Source organism: Scyliorhinus canicula, chromosome 14 (assembly GCF_902713615.1).
Source record: "Scyliorhinus canicula chromosome 14, sScyCan1.1, whole genome shotgun sequence".
NCBI classification, from domain to species: Eukaryota; Metazoa; Chordata; class Chondrichthyes; order Carcharhiniformes; family Scyliorhinidae; genus Scyliorhinus; species Scyliorhinus canicula.
This window is the reverse complement of record NC_052159.1, coordinates 101,392,373-101,409,108: the sequence shown is the minus strand read 5'-3', so window position 1 is coordinate 101,409,108 and position 16,736 is coordinate 101,392,373. Positions and strand designations below refer to the sequence as shown.

The 16,736-nt window shown below is 48.8% G+C and overlaps 1 protein-coding gene across 5 annotated transcripts in view; it reads right to left on the bottom strand.

Annotated features, from left to right (window-relative positions):
- Positions 1-2,436: 2,436 nt before the first annotated feature.
- mettl21e (methyltransferase like 21e) overlaps positions 2,437-16,736 on the bottom strand; it is a 52,041-nt gene continuing 37,741 nt past the window's right edge. For 3 of the 5 annotated variants that reach the window (XM_038819050.1, XM_038819049.1, XM_038819051.1), the window contains 3 exons: positions 11,249-11,406; positions 10,821-10,938; positions 2,437-3,463 (listed from right to left, as the gene is read on the bottom strand). In XM_038819050.1, coding sequence (XP_038674978.1) covers positions 3,021-3,463; positions 10,821-10,938; positions 11,249-11,406 — 719 coding nt within the window. In that variant the 3' untranslated portion in view covers positions 2,437-3,020. Of the gene's footprint in view, positions 3,464-10,820; positions 10,939-11,248; positions 11,407-11,545; positions 11,660-16,736 lie in introns of those variants that run through there. The other 2 variants (XM_038819052.1, XM_038819048.1) reach the window with 2 other exon arrangements.

The window sequence follows — 16,736 nt, the reverse complement described above, 5'->3', positions numbered from 1 at the left end:
CCTACTACTGTATATTTCTGACCCGCTAGGGGGGGGGATGGAAGAGATTATTCAGATTTTAGGGGATTTTGGCCGGTTCTCTGGGTTTAAATTGAACATGGGTAAGAGTGAGGTTTTTGTGATCCAGATGAGGGGGCAGGAGAGGAGGCTGGGGGAGTTGCCGTTTAAAATGGTGGAAGGGAGTTTTCGATACTTGGAAATTCAGGTGGCAGGGGATGGGAGCAGTTGCATAAATTAAATCTGGCCCGGTTAGTTGACCAAATGAAGGAAGACTTTCGGAGTGGGACATGCTTCCGTTGTCACTGGCAGGGAGGGTACAGACCGTAAAGATGTCGGTTCTTCCGAGATTTTTGTTTGTTTTCCAGTGTCGCCCTATTTTTATACCAAAGGCCTTTTTTAAGAGGGTTAGTGCGATGATCTCTGAGTTTGTATGGGCGGGTAACACCCTGAGAGTAAGGAAAGTGCTGCTGGAGTGGAGCCGAGGTTGGTGGGGGGGTTGGCCCTGCCGAACTTTAGGAACTATTACTGGGCGGCAAACATAGCCATGATCAGGAAGTGGGTGGTGGGGGAGGTGTTGGTATGGGAGCAGGTAGAGGCGGCATCGTGTTGGGGCACAAGTTTAGGAGCAGTGGTAACGGCACCGCTGTCATTCTCGCCAGCCTGGTACTCCACAAGCCCGGTGGTAGTGGCGGCTCTGAGAGTTTGGGGGCAGTGGCGGAAGCACATGGGAGCAGTGGTGTGGGCTCCAATTCGTGGTAAACACTGCTTTGTCCTGGGGGGTTTGATGGGGGGTTTCGAAGGTGGCAGAGAGCAGTGATTGAGAGGCTGGGAGATCTGTTTATTGATGGAAGCTTTCCCTGTTTGGAGGATCTGGAGGAGGAGTTTGAACTGCCGGGAGGGAATGGGCTTCGTTATCTGTGGGTGAGGGATTTTGTGCAAAGGCAGGTTTCGACCTTTCCGCTTCTACCGCCCAGAGGATACAGGATAAGGTAGTTTCTAGAATGGGGGTGGGGGAGGGGAAAGTTTTGGAAATCTATAAAGAACTGATAGAGTGGGAGGGAACCCAGATAGGGGAGTTAAAGCGTCAATGGGAGGATGAGTTGGGAAAGGAGTTAGAGACAGCTCTGTGGGAGGATGCTCTGAGCAGAGTCAACATACCCTCATCATGTGCCAGGCTCAGCCTGATACAATTCAAGGTGGTTCACACATGATAGTGGCCCGGATGAGCAGGTTTTTTGGAGTAGAGGACAGATGTATGAGGTGTTAGGAGGGCCGCAAACCATGTCCACATGTTTTGGGCATGTCCGAAGCTTAGGGAATTTTGGTCGTGATTTGCAGAGGTCATGTCCACGGTGCTAAAAATGAGGGTGGTGGCGAGTCCGGAGGTGGCGATTTTTGGAGTGTCGGAAGACCCGGGAGTCCAGGGGGCAAGAGAAGTTTTGGCCTTTGCCTCCTTGGTAGCCCGGAGATGGATCTTATTAGTGTGGAGGGGCTCAGAGCCCCCCAAAATCGGGTGTTTGGGTTAACGACATGGGCGTGTTTCTCAGGCTTCCCAGAGTTAGGGTTCGTTTGGAGGTGGCAGCTGCTTATTGATTCCTTTGGGGAAAACAAAACAGTTAGCAGATACAATGAGAGGGGTGTGTTAGGGAATAAGGGGGGCAGGGGGAGTTAGTTTAGTTCAGCTCAGTTTAGTTTAGTTTAGGCGGGAACAGCGAGAGGAGATGGAGGGACTTGGGGAGTGTGTGTAAAAGCCAGTTGGCGGGGAATGGTTGTTGGTTGTTGGTTGGGGGGGGGGGGGGGGGGGGGGGGTTGTTACGCACTGAATTATGTTTACATTTGTATTTGCATCTTTTGTTGTTATAAAACCATAAATGCCTTAATAAAACGTTTTTTAAAAATAAAAGAAATAGACACGTTTACCTCAAGTTCACCTTTGGACCAAAGAAGATGACGTAAGAAGACAAAAACTAGCTACACAAAGTATTCAACCAAATAAAAATGTAAACAATGATGTAAACCAGTTTGTTATGGTGTATTAATTATGAACCAATTATTCTTTAATCATATAAAAATATGACATAACTGACAATACATTATGAAAACAATTACTTTATTTGAAAACTAAGTCAGCGATTGAAAATACATGATTTTTATTCAGGCATGTTCTATATATTAATATAATTCCCAGTATCATTTTATTTCCAAATTCTTGCCAGAAGATTGAAGAATGCTGTCTCCCATGGAAGGTATTTAGTGCCTATTCTGTCTGCTGCTTCATTCATGCTCTGTATATACAGCAGTCTTGTATGGAAAGTTAGCCATGAAGGCAATTATTTGCCAACCTAATGTCTTCTCCTTTGTCTCATATGGTATTTTTAATCAAAATTAATACTTCTTTTAACATGCTGATGGGAGTTTGTAGGTTAAAAAAATACACAAAGTCTAAGTTTATTTTTTAGACTTTCAACATATTTCTTTATTTTGGAAATACAGCAAAAACAGCTTTCAAAAGCAACAGAGTAATATATTAAACGATCAAAACAAAACTGGATGGTTTAGAGCTTTTCACTTAGAAGTTTTTCTAGTAGATTTATTTTGCTAAAATGTAAGTAATATCTCTGGCAATGCAATAGAACAGGTAGATAGAGCACTTCAGCTCCTTCTTGATATGCCTGAAAGCTTGGACATTGAGTGATTGAATGTTCACCTGCTGTAATGTAATCTTAGCAAGAGGCATATCGACTGACTGATTCTGATCCCAAGCTAGTCTGTCAATGCCAAAGATCATGTCTAGAGACATCTTTTCAATTAGGCTTGCCGTTCAGACATATCTGATGGTAGCTAAGCTTGCCTTAGAAGGCTTCTTAGCTGGGAAATCTTGGCAGGCACTGGAAGCAATGCTGGCAATATGAATTCAGTTGAAAGGATATCCTCTCATTACACCTTGCAAGTCTGATTTGTAAGGAATTAAACTCCGCTCATTGTCATAAGGAGAACAATTGCTTCACAGCTATACGGAGTTAGTGCTCAAGTTCCCTTTCTGACCCCTGTGTTGTATCTTTACCTGTACACAAAACTTTTCTTTTTGCTTTATACAATTTTATCTGTAAAGTTGGGAGATCGTATATAACTTCAGTGTCAAATATACAGTGGAATTTCTCCACAAAGGAGTTGTCTTTCTCGAGCCTAAATTTCATTGTCCACAAGATGATGGTGTCTTCTTGACATAAGTGGTCAAAAGTCATTAGAAGTTCATCCAAGTACGGGTGACTGTACACAACATCAGCGGCCATTATGTAATCATAATGACAATCACTTTTAGGGAATTTTCTTTCCAAATCTACTCCCCATCTAAGTTCTTTGACCTTTGGCTGATATTTACTTCTCATTTTTGTATTTCGTGATATATTGAACTGTAAGTTGCCCAGTAAATGAGGCAGGTCTGTGGCAGTCACGTCGGAACCTGCAAAATCGGAAATGTGTACTCAGAAAGTAGGCAAATAGTATCAGCAAAAAATGCAATATGAAAACAATAATATTTGGAACATTACACCAAGTTGTGACCAGCAGGATCTCATATTATACAAGGAAGTATTCATTTTATATTTAAGCATATCTTGTGTGTTGACATTGTGCATATAATGTAGGGTCATTTTACACACGCATTCATGGTTAGCTAAGTTGGCTGGATGGCTGGTTTGTGATGCGGAGTGATGCCAAAATCATGGGTCCAATTCCTGTGCTGGCTGAGGTTATTCATGAAGGCCTCACCTTTTCAGCCTTGCCCCTCGCCTGAGGTGTGGTGACCCTCAGGTTAAATCACCACCAGTCAGCTCTCAAAGGGGAGTGCAGCCTACAGTCCTCGGGAACTATGGCAACATTTTAAAAACTCATTTGTAACTGAAATTGTCTTCTAAAAATGCAAATATTTGTTCTCATGAATGAGCAGAATTTCAAAAGTCAGAACATTATTTAGTATTTGACTACTTAAGCTAATCCACTCATTGACAATGTTTGCAAAAGTCTATTTTAATCGTATAGTGATTAATTTATTTTCCTTTTACAGTTAGATGTAATAACTTTGAACTTCTGAGAACATTTTCAAAGGGGCAGGATTGTGACAAGGTGGAGCTTCTGACTGCTGAATCCATCCACCAAAGTCTTCATCCAAAAGCCTGTGGACAGCATAATTTCTTTTCAAATTTTGAATACCCCTATTAGCTCTCTCCTTAACCTTCTTTGCTTCTGTCTCTTAGCTAATCTCATATCCAAGCTGCCAATGTCCCTTTAATCTTACGGGTTTCAGATTTTGCTTCTATGTGGCACTGAATCAAACACTTTCTGAAATCCATATAACACATTGACCACAAATTTGTGTCTGGTGAACGTGATTGCTTTCTTTAATGAAGTAACAGAGAAAGTATTATGGTTGAAAGACTATGGACACAAATTTGTGTTGGTTATCATTTATTTATTTATTTTTTATAAATTCTGTGGGGAATTTTGCAGTGGAGTAAGTGTAGTAAAAATAATAGATTTATTTTATAGCGAGAATGCAATCCAGCTCTAACACGGCCACTCCTGGATTCAATAGAGATGAGTTTGGAAACAGGTGAGAAATAAAAGCTTATTTGGAGTAACAATGTCCTCAAAATATGTTAATGAGGTAATTGAAAATTATTTTTAACTTTGTTCCAGATTGAACTTGGCAGCATGGTTTTCTGGAAGCTGTCCAGCGGACCTGGGATGAACGATGCAGCAGTTCAGGGGTTATATTAAAATTTTTCATTTCCTCAACTGAGTGAAAGTTCACTCTTGTAGCCGCTGTCTCCATTCCCTCAGGGAAATGTCTAGCCATTCCGTCAGGGAAATGTCTAGCAGGGAGTAAATGTGTGGGCACAGCTTTTGTCAAACTTGAAGGAATTAAAATTAACACGTGGGCAGCACGGTAGCATGGTGGTCAGCATAAATGCTTCACAGCTCCAGGGTCCCAGGTTCGATTCCCGGCTGGGTCACTGTCTGTGCGGAGTCTGCACGTCCTCCCCGTGTATGCGTGGGTTTCCTCCGGGTGCTCCGGTTTCCTCCCACAGTCCAAAGATGTGCGGGTTAGGTGGATTGGCCATGCTAAATTGCCCGTAGTGTCTTAAAAAGTAAGGTTAAGTGGGGGGTTGTTGGGTTATGGGTATAGGGTGGATACGTGGGTTTGAGTAGGGTGATCATGGCTCGGCACAACATCGAAGGCCGAAGGGCCTGTTCTGTGCTGTACTGTTCTATGTTCTATGTTCTAAGAGCAGAGTGGGTGGGAGGCACTGTAAATGTGTTTGACAGTGTATCGGGAGCAGAAAACCATCACAATCCAGGGCAGTACCTATTCGCTGTGGTGGGATCAACACAAGCACAGGAGACAGATGGGTGGATGGTGTGGTGAATGTGATTCACACCGGATTATAACCTGTATCATGTATCTATATTGTAAGTGCAGTTGCACTATCTGACCTCCAGGGGGAGTAGCTCTGGGAATGCTTGAGAGTTGTACGGGGCTTCTCCCTTGGCTCCGCCCAGGACTCCTCCCCCGGGAGCTGCTGTATAAAGATCAGTGCCACAGGGTCAGCCGGCCAGTTCACCGAAAGTTCAACGGCTAACAGTTGTAAGTATATTAAAACCGCTATTCTAATCCTACAAGCACGTGTCCGTAGAATTGTTGGTTCCAACAGATGGATAGGGGGGTGGGGTGGGGGAGACACAGGTTGGAGTTGCACAAGAGGGTGGGGGACAGGAAGGGGGCTGAGATGAGAGACAGCGCCTCATCACAGAGTTCACAGTGCGAAGTACCCCTTGACCTCTTCAGGCTGAGTTCTTATGACGTCAGACAACCGCAGCTTCCTACGGAAAAAATACCTAATCCCTGCTGGATCTGCTGGCCTCACATTAGCAGTGGGTGTGAAAGTAACCATCACCCTCAAAGGTACGTGAGAGGCAAAAATAGGGATTGAATCTCTGGAAAACGTGGCTGGAGAAGTAATGATAGGAAACAAAGAAATGGCAGACAAACTGAAGAGTTACTTTGCATCAGGCTTCATGGTGGAAGACACCAGTGGGATGTTAGAGCTCCAGGAGAATCAGGGGGCAGAGGTGAGTGCAGTGGCCATCACTAAGGAGAAGGTTCTGGGGAAACTGAAAGGTCTGAAGGTGGAAAACGCCACCTGGGCCGGGTGGACGACACCCCAGGGTCCTAAAAGGGATAGCTGAGGAGATTGTGGAGTCATTGGTGATCTTTCAGGAATCACTGGAGGCAGGAAGGGTCCCAGAGGACTGTAATGCCACTGTTTAAGAAGGGAAGGAGGCAGAAGACGTGAAATTATAGGCCGGTTAGCCTGACTTTGGTCATTGGTAAGATTGTAGAGTCCATTATCAAAGATGAGAGTGCAGAGCACTTGGAAGTGCATGGTAAAATAGGACTGAGTCAGCACGGCTTTGTCAAAGGGAGGTCATGTCTGACAAATCTGTTAGAGTTCTTTGAGGAGGTAACAAGGAAGTTAGAAAAGGAGAACCAGTGGACGTGATTTATTTAGATTTTCAAAGTCGCACAGGAGTTTGTTAAATAAGTTAAGAGCCCGTGGTGTTAAGGGCAAGATCCTGGCATGGATAGAGGATTGGCTGACTGGCAGAAGTCAGAGAATGGGGATAAAGGATTTTTTTTCAGGATGGCAGCCGGTGACTAGTGGTGTGCCTCAGGGGTCTGTGCTGGGATCACAACTTTTCACAATATACATTAATGATCTGGAAGAAGGAACTGAAGGCATTATTGCTAAGTTTGCAGATGATACAAAGATCTGTAGAGGGACAGGTAGTATTGAGGAAGCAGGTGAGCTGCAGAAGGATTTGGACAGGCTAGGAGAGTGAGCAATGAAATGGCAGATGAAATACAATGTGGAAAAGTGTGAGGTTATGAACTTTGGAAGGAGGAATTTAGGCATAGGCCAGTTTCTAAATGGGGAAATACTTAGGAAATCAGAAGCACAAAGTGACTTGAGAGTCCTTGTTCATGATTCACTTAAGGTTAACGTGTAAGTTCACTCAGCAGTTAGGAAGGCAAATGCAATGTTAGCATTCATGTCAAGAGGGCTAGAATACAAGACCAGGGATGTACTTCTGAGGCTGTATACGGCTCTGGTCAGACCTCACTTGGAGTATTGTGAGCAGTTTTGGGTCCCGTGTCTCAGGAAAAATGTACTGACCTTGGAAAGGGTCCAAAGGAGGTTAACAAGAATGATCCCTGGAATGAACAGCTTGTCGTATGAGGAACGGTTGAGGACTCTGGGTCAGTACTCATTGGAGTTTAGAAGGATGGGGGGATCTTATTGAAACTTACAGGATACTGCGAGGCCTGGATAGAGTGGACGTGGACAGGATGTATCCACTTGTAGGAAAAACTAGAAACAGAGGACACCATCTCAGACTAAAGGAACGATCCTTTAAAACTGAGATGAGGAGGAATTTCTTCAGCCAGAAGGTGGTGAATCTGTGGAACTCTTTGCTGCAGAAGGCTGTGGAGGCCAAATCACTAAGTGTCTTTAAGACAGAGATAGATAGGTTCTTGATTAATAAGGGGATCAGGGGTTATAGGGAGAAGGCAGGAGAATGGGGATGAGAAAAATATCAGCCATGATTGAATGGCGAAGCAGACTCGATGGGCCGAGTGGCCTAATTCTGCTTCTATGTCTTATGGTCTTCTGGTCTAAAGTACCAGGATGCCTTCAAATTCAGGCAAACCGATATTTCAGAGCATTCCTTTCCAGGTAACTGTTGGATAGTGGGAGATAAAGGGTACCACACATCACAGGTAGGAATGGACAATAAATTCAGTCTTGCCCATGCAAATTATTTTGGAAAATTATTTCTGAAAGCCTTTTGCTTTTCTACTTTCCTCATTACCTTCAGAAACATTCCAAGGGGCAACCCCAACTTATCTCTTCAAGCAGTGATTGAAATGATTAATTAGTTTGCCTTCCTGAATTGTTTTTGTTTCTGACTCGTTGCACATTTAGGGCGACACGGTAGCACAGTGGTTAGCACTGTTGCTTCAGAGCGCCAGGGACCCCGGTTCGATTCCCGGCTTGGGTCACTGTCTGTGCGGAGTCTGCACGTTCGCCCCGTGTGTGCGTGGGTTTCCTCCGGGTACTCCGGTTTCCTCCCACAGTCCAAAGATGTGCGGGTTAGGTCGATTGGTCATGATAAATTGCCCCTTAGTGTCCAAAAGTTAGGTTGAGTTGCGGGGATGGGGTGGAGGTGTGGGCTTAGGTGGGGTGCTCTCTCAGGGGCTGGTGTAGACTCGATGGGCCGAATGGCCTCCTTCTGCACTGCAATTTTTAAAAAAATAATAATTTTTATTCAAATTTTCACAAAATATCAACAACAAAAAGAAAAAAATTACAAAGAACAGAAAGCACAACACCCCACCCCCCGTGCATACACAAAGGAAGAGATAAATGAACACCCGTCATTCCCACAAAACAACTGCCCGTCCCTTCAACAGAAAGGACAGAACCCGCACCCCCCCGCCCGTGTATACACAAAAGAAGAAACAAATAGCGCCCGTCATTAGCACAGAACATCTATACACGTCCCTTCAGACCAAAACAAAGAAACTACCCCCCTTCCCTCCACCCCCTCCCCCACCCTCCACCCCCTCCCCCTCCCCCCTCCCCCCTCCCCCCTCTCCCTCCCCCCTCGCCCCCCCTCCTTCCCCCTCCCTCTCCCCCTCCCTCTCCCCCTCCCTCTCCCCCTCCCTCGCTCCCTCCCCTGCCCTCCCTCCCTTCCCTCCCCTCACTCCCTCCCCCCTCCCTCTCCCCCTCCCTCGCCCTCCCTCCCTCCCCTGCCCTCACTCCCTCACCCCCTCCCTCCCCCCTCTCCCCCTCCCTCCCTCCCTCTCCCCCCTCCCTCCCTCTCCCCCTCCCTCCCTCCACCCCCCCTCCACCCGCCCGCCCTACCTCCCCCCCCCCTCCTCCACCCCCCGCCCTATACCTCCACCCCCCTCCCTCCACCCCCTCCCTCCCTCCCTCCACCCCCTCCCTCCCTCCCTCCACCCCCTCCCTCCCTCCCTCCACCCGCCTCCCTCCCTCCACCCCCCTCCACCCCCACTCCCTCCCTCCCTCCACCCTCCCTCCACCCCCTTCCTCCCTCCACCCTCCCTCCACCCCCTCCCTCCACCCCCTCCCTCCCACCCTCCACCCCCATCCCTCCCTCCACCACCTCCCTCCCTCCCTCCACCCGCCTCCCTCCCTCCACCCCCCTCCACCCCACTCCCTCCCTCCCTCCACCCTCCCTCCACCCCCTCCCTCCCTCCACCCCCTCGACTCCCTCTCCCTCCCTCCACCCCCTCTCCCTCCTTCCACCCCCTCCCTCCCTCCCTCCACCCCCTCCCTCCCTCCACCCCCCTCGCTCCCTCCCTCCACCCCCTCCCTCCCTCCCCCCTCCCTCCCTCCCTCCACCCCCTCCCTCCCTCCCTCCACTCCCTCCCTCCCTCCACCCCCCTCCCTCCCTCCCTCCACCCCCTCCCCTCCCTCCACCCCCTCCCTCCCTCCCTCCCTCCACCCCCTCCCTCCCTCCCTCCACCCCCTCCCTCCCTCCTTCCACCCCCTCCCTCCCTCCCCTCCCCCCTCCCTCCACCCCCCTCCTCCCTCCCTCCCTCCACCCCCCTCCTCCCTCCCTCCCTCCACCCCCCTCCTCCCTCCCTCCCTCCACCCCCTCCTCCCTCCCTCCCTCCACCCCCCTCCTCCCTCCCTCCCTCCACCCCCCTCCCTCCCTCCACCCCCTCCCTCACATCCCTCCCTCCCTCCCCTCCCTCACTCCCTCCCTCCCTCCACCCCCTCCGTCCCGCCCTCCACCCTCCCCGCCCCCTCCCTCCACCCCCCTCCCCCCCCTCCCTCCCTCCACCCCCTCCCTCCACCCCCCCGCTCCCTCCCTCCACCCCCCCCCGCAGTCCCTACCTCCACCCCCCCCTCCCCTCCCTCCACCCCCCCCCCTCCCTCCCTCCACCCCCCCTCCTCCCCCCTCCACCCTCTCCCCGCGCCCTCCCCCCCCCCCCCCCCCCCCCCCCCGCTTCCCTCCCTCCACTGGCTCATCCTTGTCCCGGTTATGTGAGCCCTATGCAGCACCTTAAACTATATGAGGCCAAGCCTCGCACAAGAAGAGAAGGAGTTCACCCTCCCCAGGGCGTCCGCCCACGTCCCCGCCTCAATCTCCTCACCCAGCTCCTCCTCCCATTTACCCTTCGACTCCTCGACCGAGGCCTCGTCCATCTCCTGCATCACTTGGTACGCTGCTGAGATCCTCCCCTCTCCAACCCATACCCACGAGAGCACCCTGTCCTGGATCCCACGCGGTGGCAGCAGAGGGAACTCCGCCACCTGCCGCCTGACAAAGGCCCTTACCTGCATGTACCTAAAGGTGTTCCCCGGGGGGAGCCCGAACTTCCCTTCCAGCTCACCCAGGCTCACGAACTTCCCGCCTATAAACAGGTCCCCCAACCTCCTGACACCTGCCCCGTGCCAACTCAGGAATCCGCCATCAATTCTCCCCGGAACAAACCGGTGGTTCCCCCGTATCGGGGACCCCATCGAGGCCCCCACTTCCCCATCTGTGCCGCCTCCACTGCCCCCAAATTGTGAGGGTAGCCACCACCACCGGGCTCGTGGTATACCTCGTTGGAGCTGCACTACAAATTCTATGACTTCAATGGCATTTTTCCAAGGCTGTCCTTCGCGTGAGGAATACTATGCAAATCTAAAACATTATTTTAAAAGGTGGCCTTTACTCACCAAGTAATCCAGCAACAATTGACACCAGTCCTGTTCCTGATCCTATTTCAATTACATTTTTATCAATGAAGCTATTGTCTTTTTGGCTATATTCCAGGTAATAGCACAACACCAGGGCCTGTGTGACGCAGCAATAGAAATATGAGTCAGTATCTTTTATGCAGTTTAACATACTTTATTCTGTGGTTGGTGTTGGTATTTTTATTTCAAAGTCTCTCACTGCTAACAAAAAGCTGGAAATGACTTTTCTGGAAACTCATGGACAGGTGCTTACAATATTCATGCTGCTTTCTCGTGCTCACCATTTCTACAGAGGTTTCAATCCATTTAAAACATGGCATGTCATACAAACAAATTTAAAAAATTATCCAGAAATATCAGCCAAAGCAATTTTTACACTTAAATTACAACTTGATACCAATGCTTACCGAAGGCCAGACATATGCCCCGTAGCAATCAATGGCCTCTGTAATTTTGATTTCATAACCTGCAAATTGAAAGCATTCCCAGGATGTGCTTTTGATAATACTTGGCACCCATCGTCTTTTCATGATTTCTGATGATATATACTCGTCTTCAGCCTTTTCTGAAGAAAATAAGAAGTATTCAATGTTACAAAAGACAAAATATCAATGAGAATTTTATAAATTGTAGTTTGCTGAATTGGGTTGTAAAAGGTCCGCCTCTGCACGCATCCAGTTCCTGCAAGCAGATTAAACTTGTACCAGTTTGAAAATAGCCTCCATTACTGTCCCCTTTCACCTGGAGATTCATCTTCAGCATTCAGTGCCCCCCATTCATCAAGATGTCTTCAGGCAGACAAAGAGTGGCCCCATGGTTCAACGATGCTTCCCTGCAGCTCCTCCTGCAGGCCTTTTGGGAACTGCGGGAGGTGCTCTTCCCCAAGGATGGCAAGGGGAGACCCTCCAGCTTGATCAAGGTGGTCTGGATGGAGATCACAGAGGAGGTGAGCAGCTGTGGAGTCCAGACACAAACTTGGGTGCTGTGACGTAAAAGGCCGCATGATCTCCCCTGATCAGCCAGGGTAAGTGGCAATGTACATGGTGTGATGTTCCTTCCTGTTTATTCCTTTAGTTACCCTTTCTTTTATATTGTTGTTATCATTTTTGATCCTTGGATGATTAATGGACATTTTTCTTGATGTCAAGCAGCAGAGAGAATGAGGAATTCAGAGGTTGTAGGAGAGCACTCTCTGCCAGTTTGAACAGGAGTTTCAGACTTTCTGGCACCAGAGAGATGGGCTGGGACTCAGTTTGATTGATTGGCTGGGGAATGGAGGTGTGGGGGGAGGGGGGAGAGGGGGAGGGGGAGGGGGAGGGGGAGGGGGCAATGATCGCCCCAAAAGGCTGTACTGTGCCCTGTAGCAAGTTGTGATAGGATCCTGTCTCAATGGAATGGTTTTCAGAGACCCAATGAGTTTCAGTTTGACCCCTGGACACAGAAAGACAAGCACCTGCTCGCTCTCTCTCTCTCTCTCTCTCTCTCCAGAAAGGCTGTGAGTGCTGTATTCCTGAAACTACAGAGGCCTGAATGAATCATAGTAGAAACATAGTAAAAAAACATAGTAAAAAAAATAAAACTAAAAGCAAAGTTTGAACAGAGTAAAGTGCGATAAACACCTATCTAAAACAAAGGCAAAAGCAAAGCAAATGGCGCCAAGCCAGCAGGGTGGGCTGGGCCGGAAAAAGCCGGCATTGTCGGGTATCCGGAGATTGGGGCACCATTTTTAAATAGCGCTTTAATGGCCGATTTTAAAAAAAGTAAAATGCATCACCCTCGGCCTCACACACACACAGGCAACCCACCCATGGATCCCGTTCCCTGCCCCACAAGCCCACCCATCCCCCCACATCACAAAAATGGGAACCTCCTCCCTCCATGGAGCTTGCAAGAGGGGCACCCCTGACACTGCCCATGGCACTAGGAAGGTGATCCCACAAGTGGAAGGACAACATGCCCGGGTAGTCCTTTTTATCTTTTACTTATGTTTTTTTTACCTCTTTCTTCCCCTCTGTGTTTGTCTGCCATGTGTAGAGGGTGGGTGGCAAATTAAAATGGGGCCATTAGGAATTAGATAACAGTTGACCAGTTGTATTGGTTGCAGATTTCATTACAGTTCTTGTTATAAATAACAGTAAATGTGTATAAACGTACAAACCTGGTGACTGTAATTATTGGACAGTCAAGGGCCAAAGACTTTGGGTATTTTTCTAAGAATTATTGGTTGATTCACTTGTGTGTAACTCCCGATCAAATGGGGTGGAATTGACCGCGCACTAGCCCAGGGTGTCGTAACAATGGCATCAAGGAGCCTCTAACGAAGGTAGCAAGCAAAGGGGCTTTGTAAGTGAGGAGAGAGGACAGGTTGGAAAATGCATGGTCATCAACATTATCACAATAAAAACAACAAAAATGTAAATTTCAGTTTCTTTTTAGACCTTTATTTTTTTTCTTGAAGGCCCCAGTCTCTCTATATCTGGGGGCCAGGTGAAAGATGCTTGGGCAATTGAGGGAAGGTCATGGGCAACACTGTCCCCCCCCATAAACACTTCACCAATGGCAATCTACATAGTCAGGCGAGTACCAGTGAGCTGTCTGTAGTGGCTTTTGAATGTCTGATCACAACCAAATTAGTCAATCTTCCACAGAACCACAAACCATAAGGACTGGTTTAGCTCAGTTGGACTAGACATCTGGTTTGTGATGCAGAACAAGAACAGCAGTGCGGGTTCAATTCCCATACCAGCTTACCCGAACAGGTGCCGGAATGTGGCGACTCGGGGCTTTTCACAGTAACTTCATACTTGTGACAATAACTCCAAAAGGGTTAACAATGGTACAATCGTGATGCAAATAATGGGATCATATCCCATGAGCTTTTCATAGAATCCCTACAGTGCAGAAGGAGGACATTCAGCCCATCGACTCTCCACCGACCCTCCAAAAAAGCACCCTACCCCGCCCTATCCCCGTAACCCCAGTTAACCTGCACATCTTTTGGACACAATGTGGTTTGGCCAGGTCACCTAACCTGCACATATTTGGACTGGGAGCAAACCAGAGCATTCAGAGGAAGTCCACGCAGACACGGAAAGTACGTGGAAACATCACACAGACTGTTATCCAAGGTCAGAATCAAACCCGAGTCCTGGGTGCTTGGAGGCAGAAGTGCTAAACAATGTGCTACCTTGCCCTGCTACCCACCATATAAATGCATGTTTTAGTAATTGGTGATGAATGCTAGATGAAGGTGTGATTATGTTGTGGTGCTGATCCTTCAGAGAATCTGTTTATATTATTAGTGACCACAATTTGTTTATATTTATTGGCGATGAAACCATTTACAAGTCAAGCACACAATAAGAATGGATTAGGTCATGGGAGGTAGAAGATAGTTCAAAGGAATAATGTAGGGAAAGCCATCAGCCCCCATTTTAACTTGGAACAAGAGGCAAGGTGGGATTGTAAAATAGTCAACAGGCTTTCTCCAACTCTGGTGTGGGCCTCAGCTATTTTAACTCCCGGGTCTCATTAGTGAAACTGAAAAGGTGGTATGGGCAGGTGAGTGAGGTGCTTCAACCATTACTGGGAACAATTCCTTACAAACAGTTAAGTGTGGCTCAAATGTGATTCAAGGAAGGTGAATGCAAAGCAGAAGAGATCTAGGGCTCAATCGAACTACCCGCACTGCCAAGGTGCCCTGGCAGAACTGCCTCACTGGCAGTCACACTGCCAGGGTGCTAGATTGACAGTGCCCTTATGAGGTGCAGTGAGGGGTGCTCAAGGACCACCTAGTAGGTATGTTTGCAGGGGGGGAGGTGGCACGGAGGTTGCAGTGGAAGATTGAGTTGCCACCGACCCTCCGAAGGAGCACCCTACCTAGGTCCAATCCCCCGCCCTATCCCTGTAACCTTGTAACCCAACCTAACCTTTGGACACTAAGGGGCAAATTTAGCATGGCCAATCCACGCTATCCTGGGGCTGGTTTAGCTCACAAGGCTAAATCGCTGGCTTATAAAGCAGACCAAGCAGGCCAGCAGCACGGTTCGATTCCCGTACCAGCCTCCCCGGACAGGCGCCGGAATGTGGCGACTAGGGGCTTTTCACAGTAACTTCATTGAAGCCTACTCGTGACAATAAGCAATTTTCATTTCATTTTTCATTTCACCTAACCAGCACATGTTTGGACTGTGGGAGGAAACCGGAGCACCCGGAGGAATCCCACGCATACACGGGGAGGTCGTGCAAACTCCACAGAGACAATGCCAGAATCGAACCTGGGTCCCTGGTCCTGTGAAGCAGCAGTGCTAACCACCGTGCCACCATGCCAGTGGGGTGCAGGTGCACCCACCTCCGTCTCGTGCATCTTGCATACCAGTCTGCTGTGCATTTTCTGTTTTAAATATGTTGAGGGAGAAATTTAAATACATGGGTAGAAGAATATGTTTTAAAAGCTGTGCCAGTGCACCTCCACCTCATCGACTGCAGTGGTTCAAGAAGAAGGCTCACCTCAATCTTCTAAAGGAAAAGTCAGGATGAGCAACAAATGCTGACCAAACCAGTGATGCTCGCAGCCCATGAATGTATAAAAAAATGCTATTTATTCATGTTTTTCTCAAAATGATGGATAATTCCAGATTATCTCTTTCTTTCCTCCTTTTTTGATCACAGTGCTGTCTCAGGTGAGAATGGAGGCAGATAGTTTACCAGCAGAATAGTTGGATTTTATCCATATTGTGTAGCGCTGTTTAGCACACCGGGCTAAATCGCTGGCTTTTAAAGCAGACCAAGCAGGCCAGCAGCACGGTTTGATTCCCGTACCAGCCTCCCTGGCCAGGCGCCGGAATGTGGCGACTAGGGGCTTTTCACAGTAACTTCATTGAAGTCTACTCGTGACAATAAGCGATTTTCATTTTTCATTTCACTTGGATGAAAAATAATCGGGAGACAAGGCAAAAGGCGCCACGACGGCAGGGCGGGGCTGGGCCGGAAAAAGTCGGCAATGTCGGGAATCCGGAGATTGGGACACCGTTTTTAAATGGCGCCTCAATGGCCGATAAAAAAAGGTAAAATGCACCGCCCTTGGCCCCACACACACACACAGGCAACCTACCCATGGACCCCCTTCCCTGCCCCCCAGGTCCACCCCATCCCCCCTACACCGCAAACATGGGAACCTCCCCCCTCCATGGAGCTTGCAAGAGGGGCACCCCTGACACTGTCCATGGCACTGGGAAGGTGATCCCAAAAGTGGAACGGCAGCACGGTAGCACAAGTGGTTCGCACTGTGGCTTCACAGCGCCAGGGTCCCAGGTTCGATTCCCCGCTGGGTCACTGTCTGAGCGGAGTCTGCACGTTCTCCCCGTGTCCGTGTGGGTTTTCTCCGATTTCCTCCCACAGTCCAAAGATGTGCAGGTTAGGTGGACTGGCCGTGATAAATTGCCCTTAGTGACCAAAAAGGTTAGAAGGGATTATTGGGTTACGGGGATAGGGTGGAAGTGAGGGCTTAAGTGGGTTGGTGCAGACTCAGTGGGCCGAATGGCCTCCTTCTGCACTGTATGTTCTATGACAAACACCCGGGAAGCCCTTTAATTATATTATAATTTATTTAAATGAGATTCCCGGGGGCGCGATTCTCCCAGAGGGGGAGAAATCGTAAGGCTGGCGTCAAATCCGGGCGGGATTGACGCCAGCCCCCCCCTCCCCGACCGGGAACCGATTCTGGTCCCCGGTCGGGGCTAGCATGCCGCCGCCGTAAACTCCGGCATCGCGGGCTTAACGAATTTCGTTAAGCCCGCTTGCCAGAGTTTGCGGCGGCTGACGCGTCATATGATGTCAGCCGCGCGTGCCCCGATTGGAAGACTCCAACCCGCGCATGCGCGGATGACGTCATCG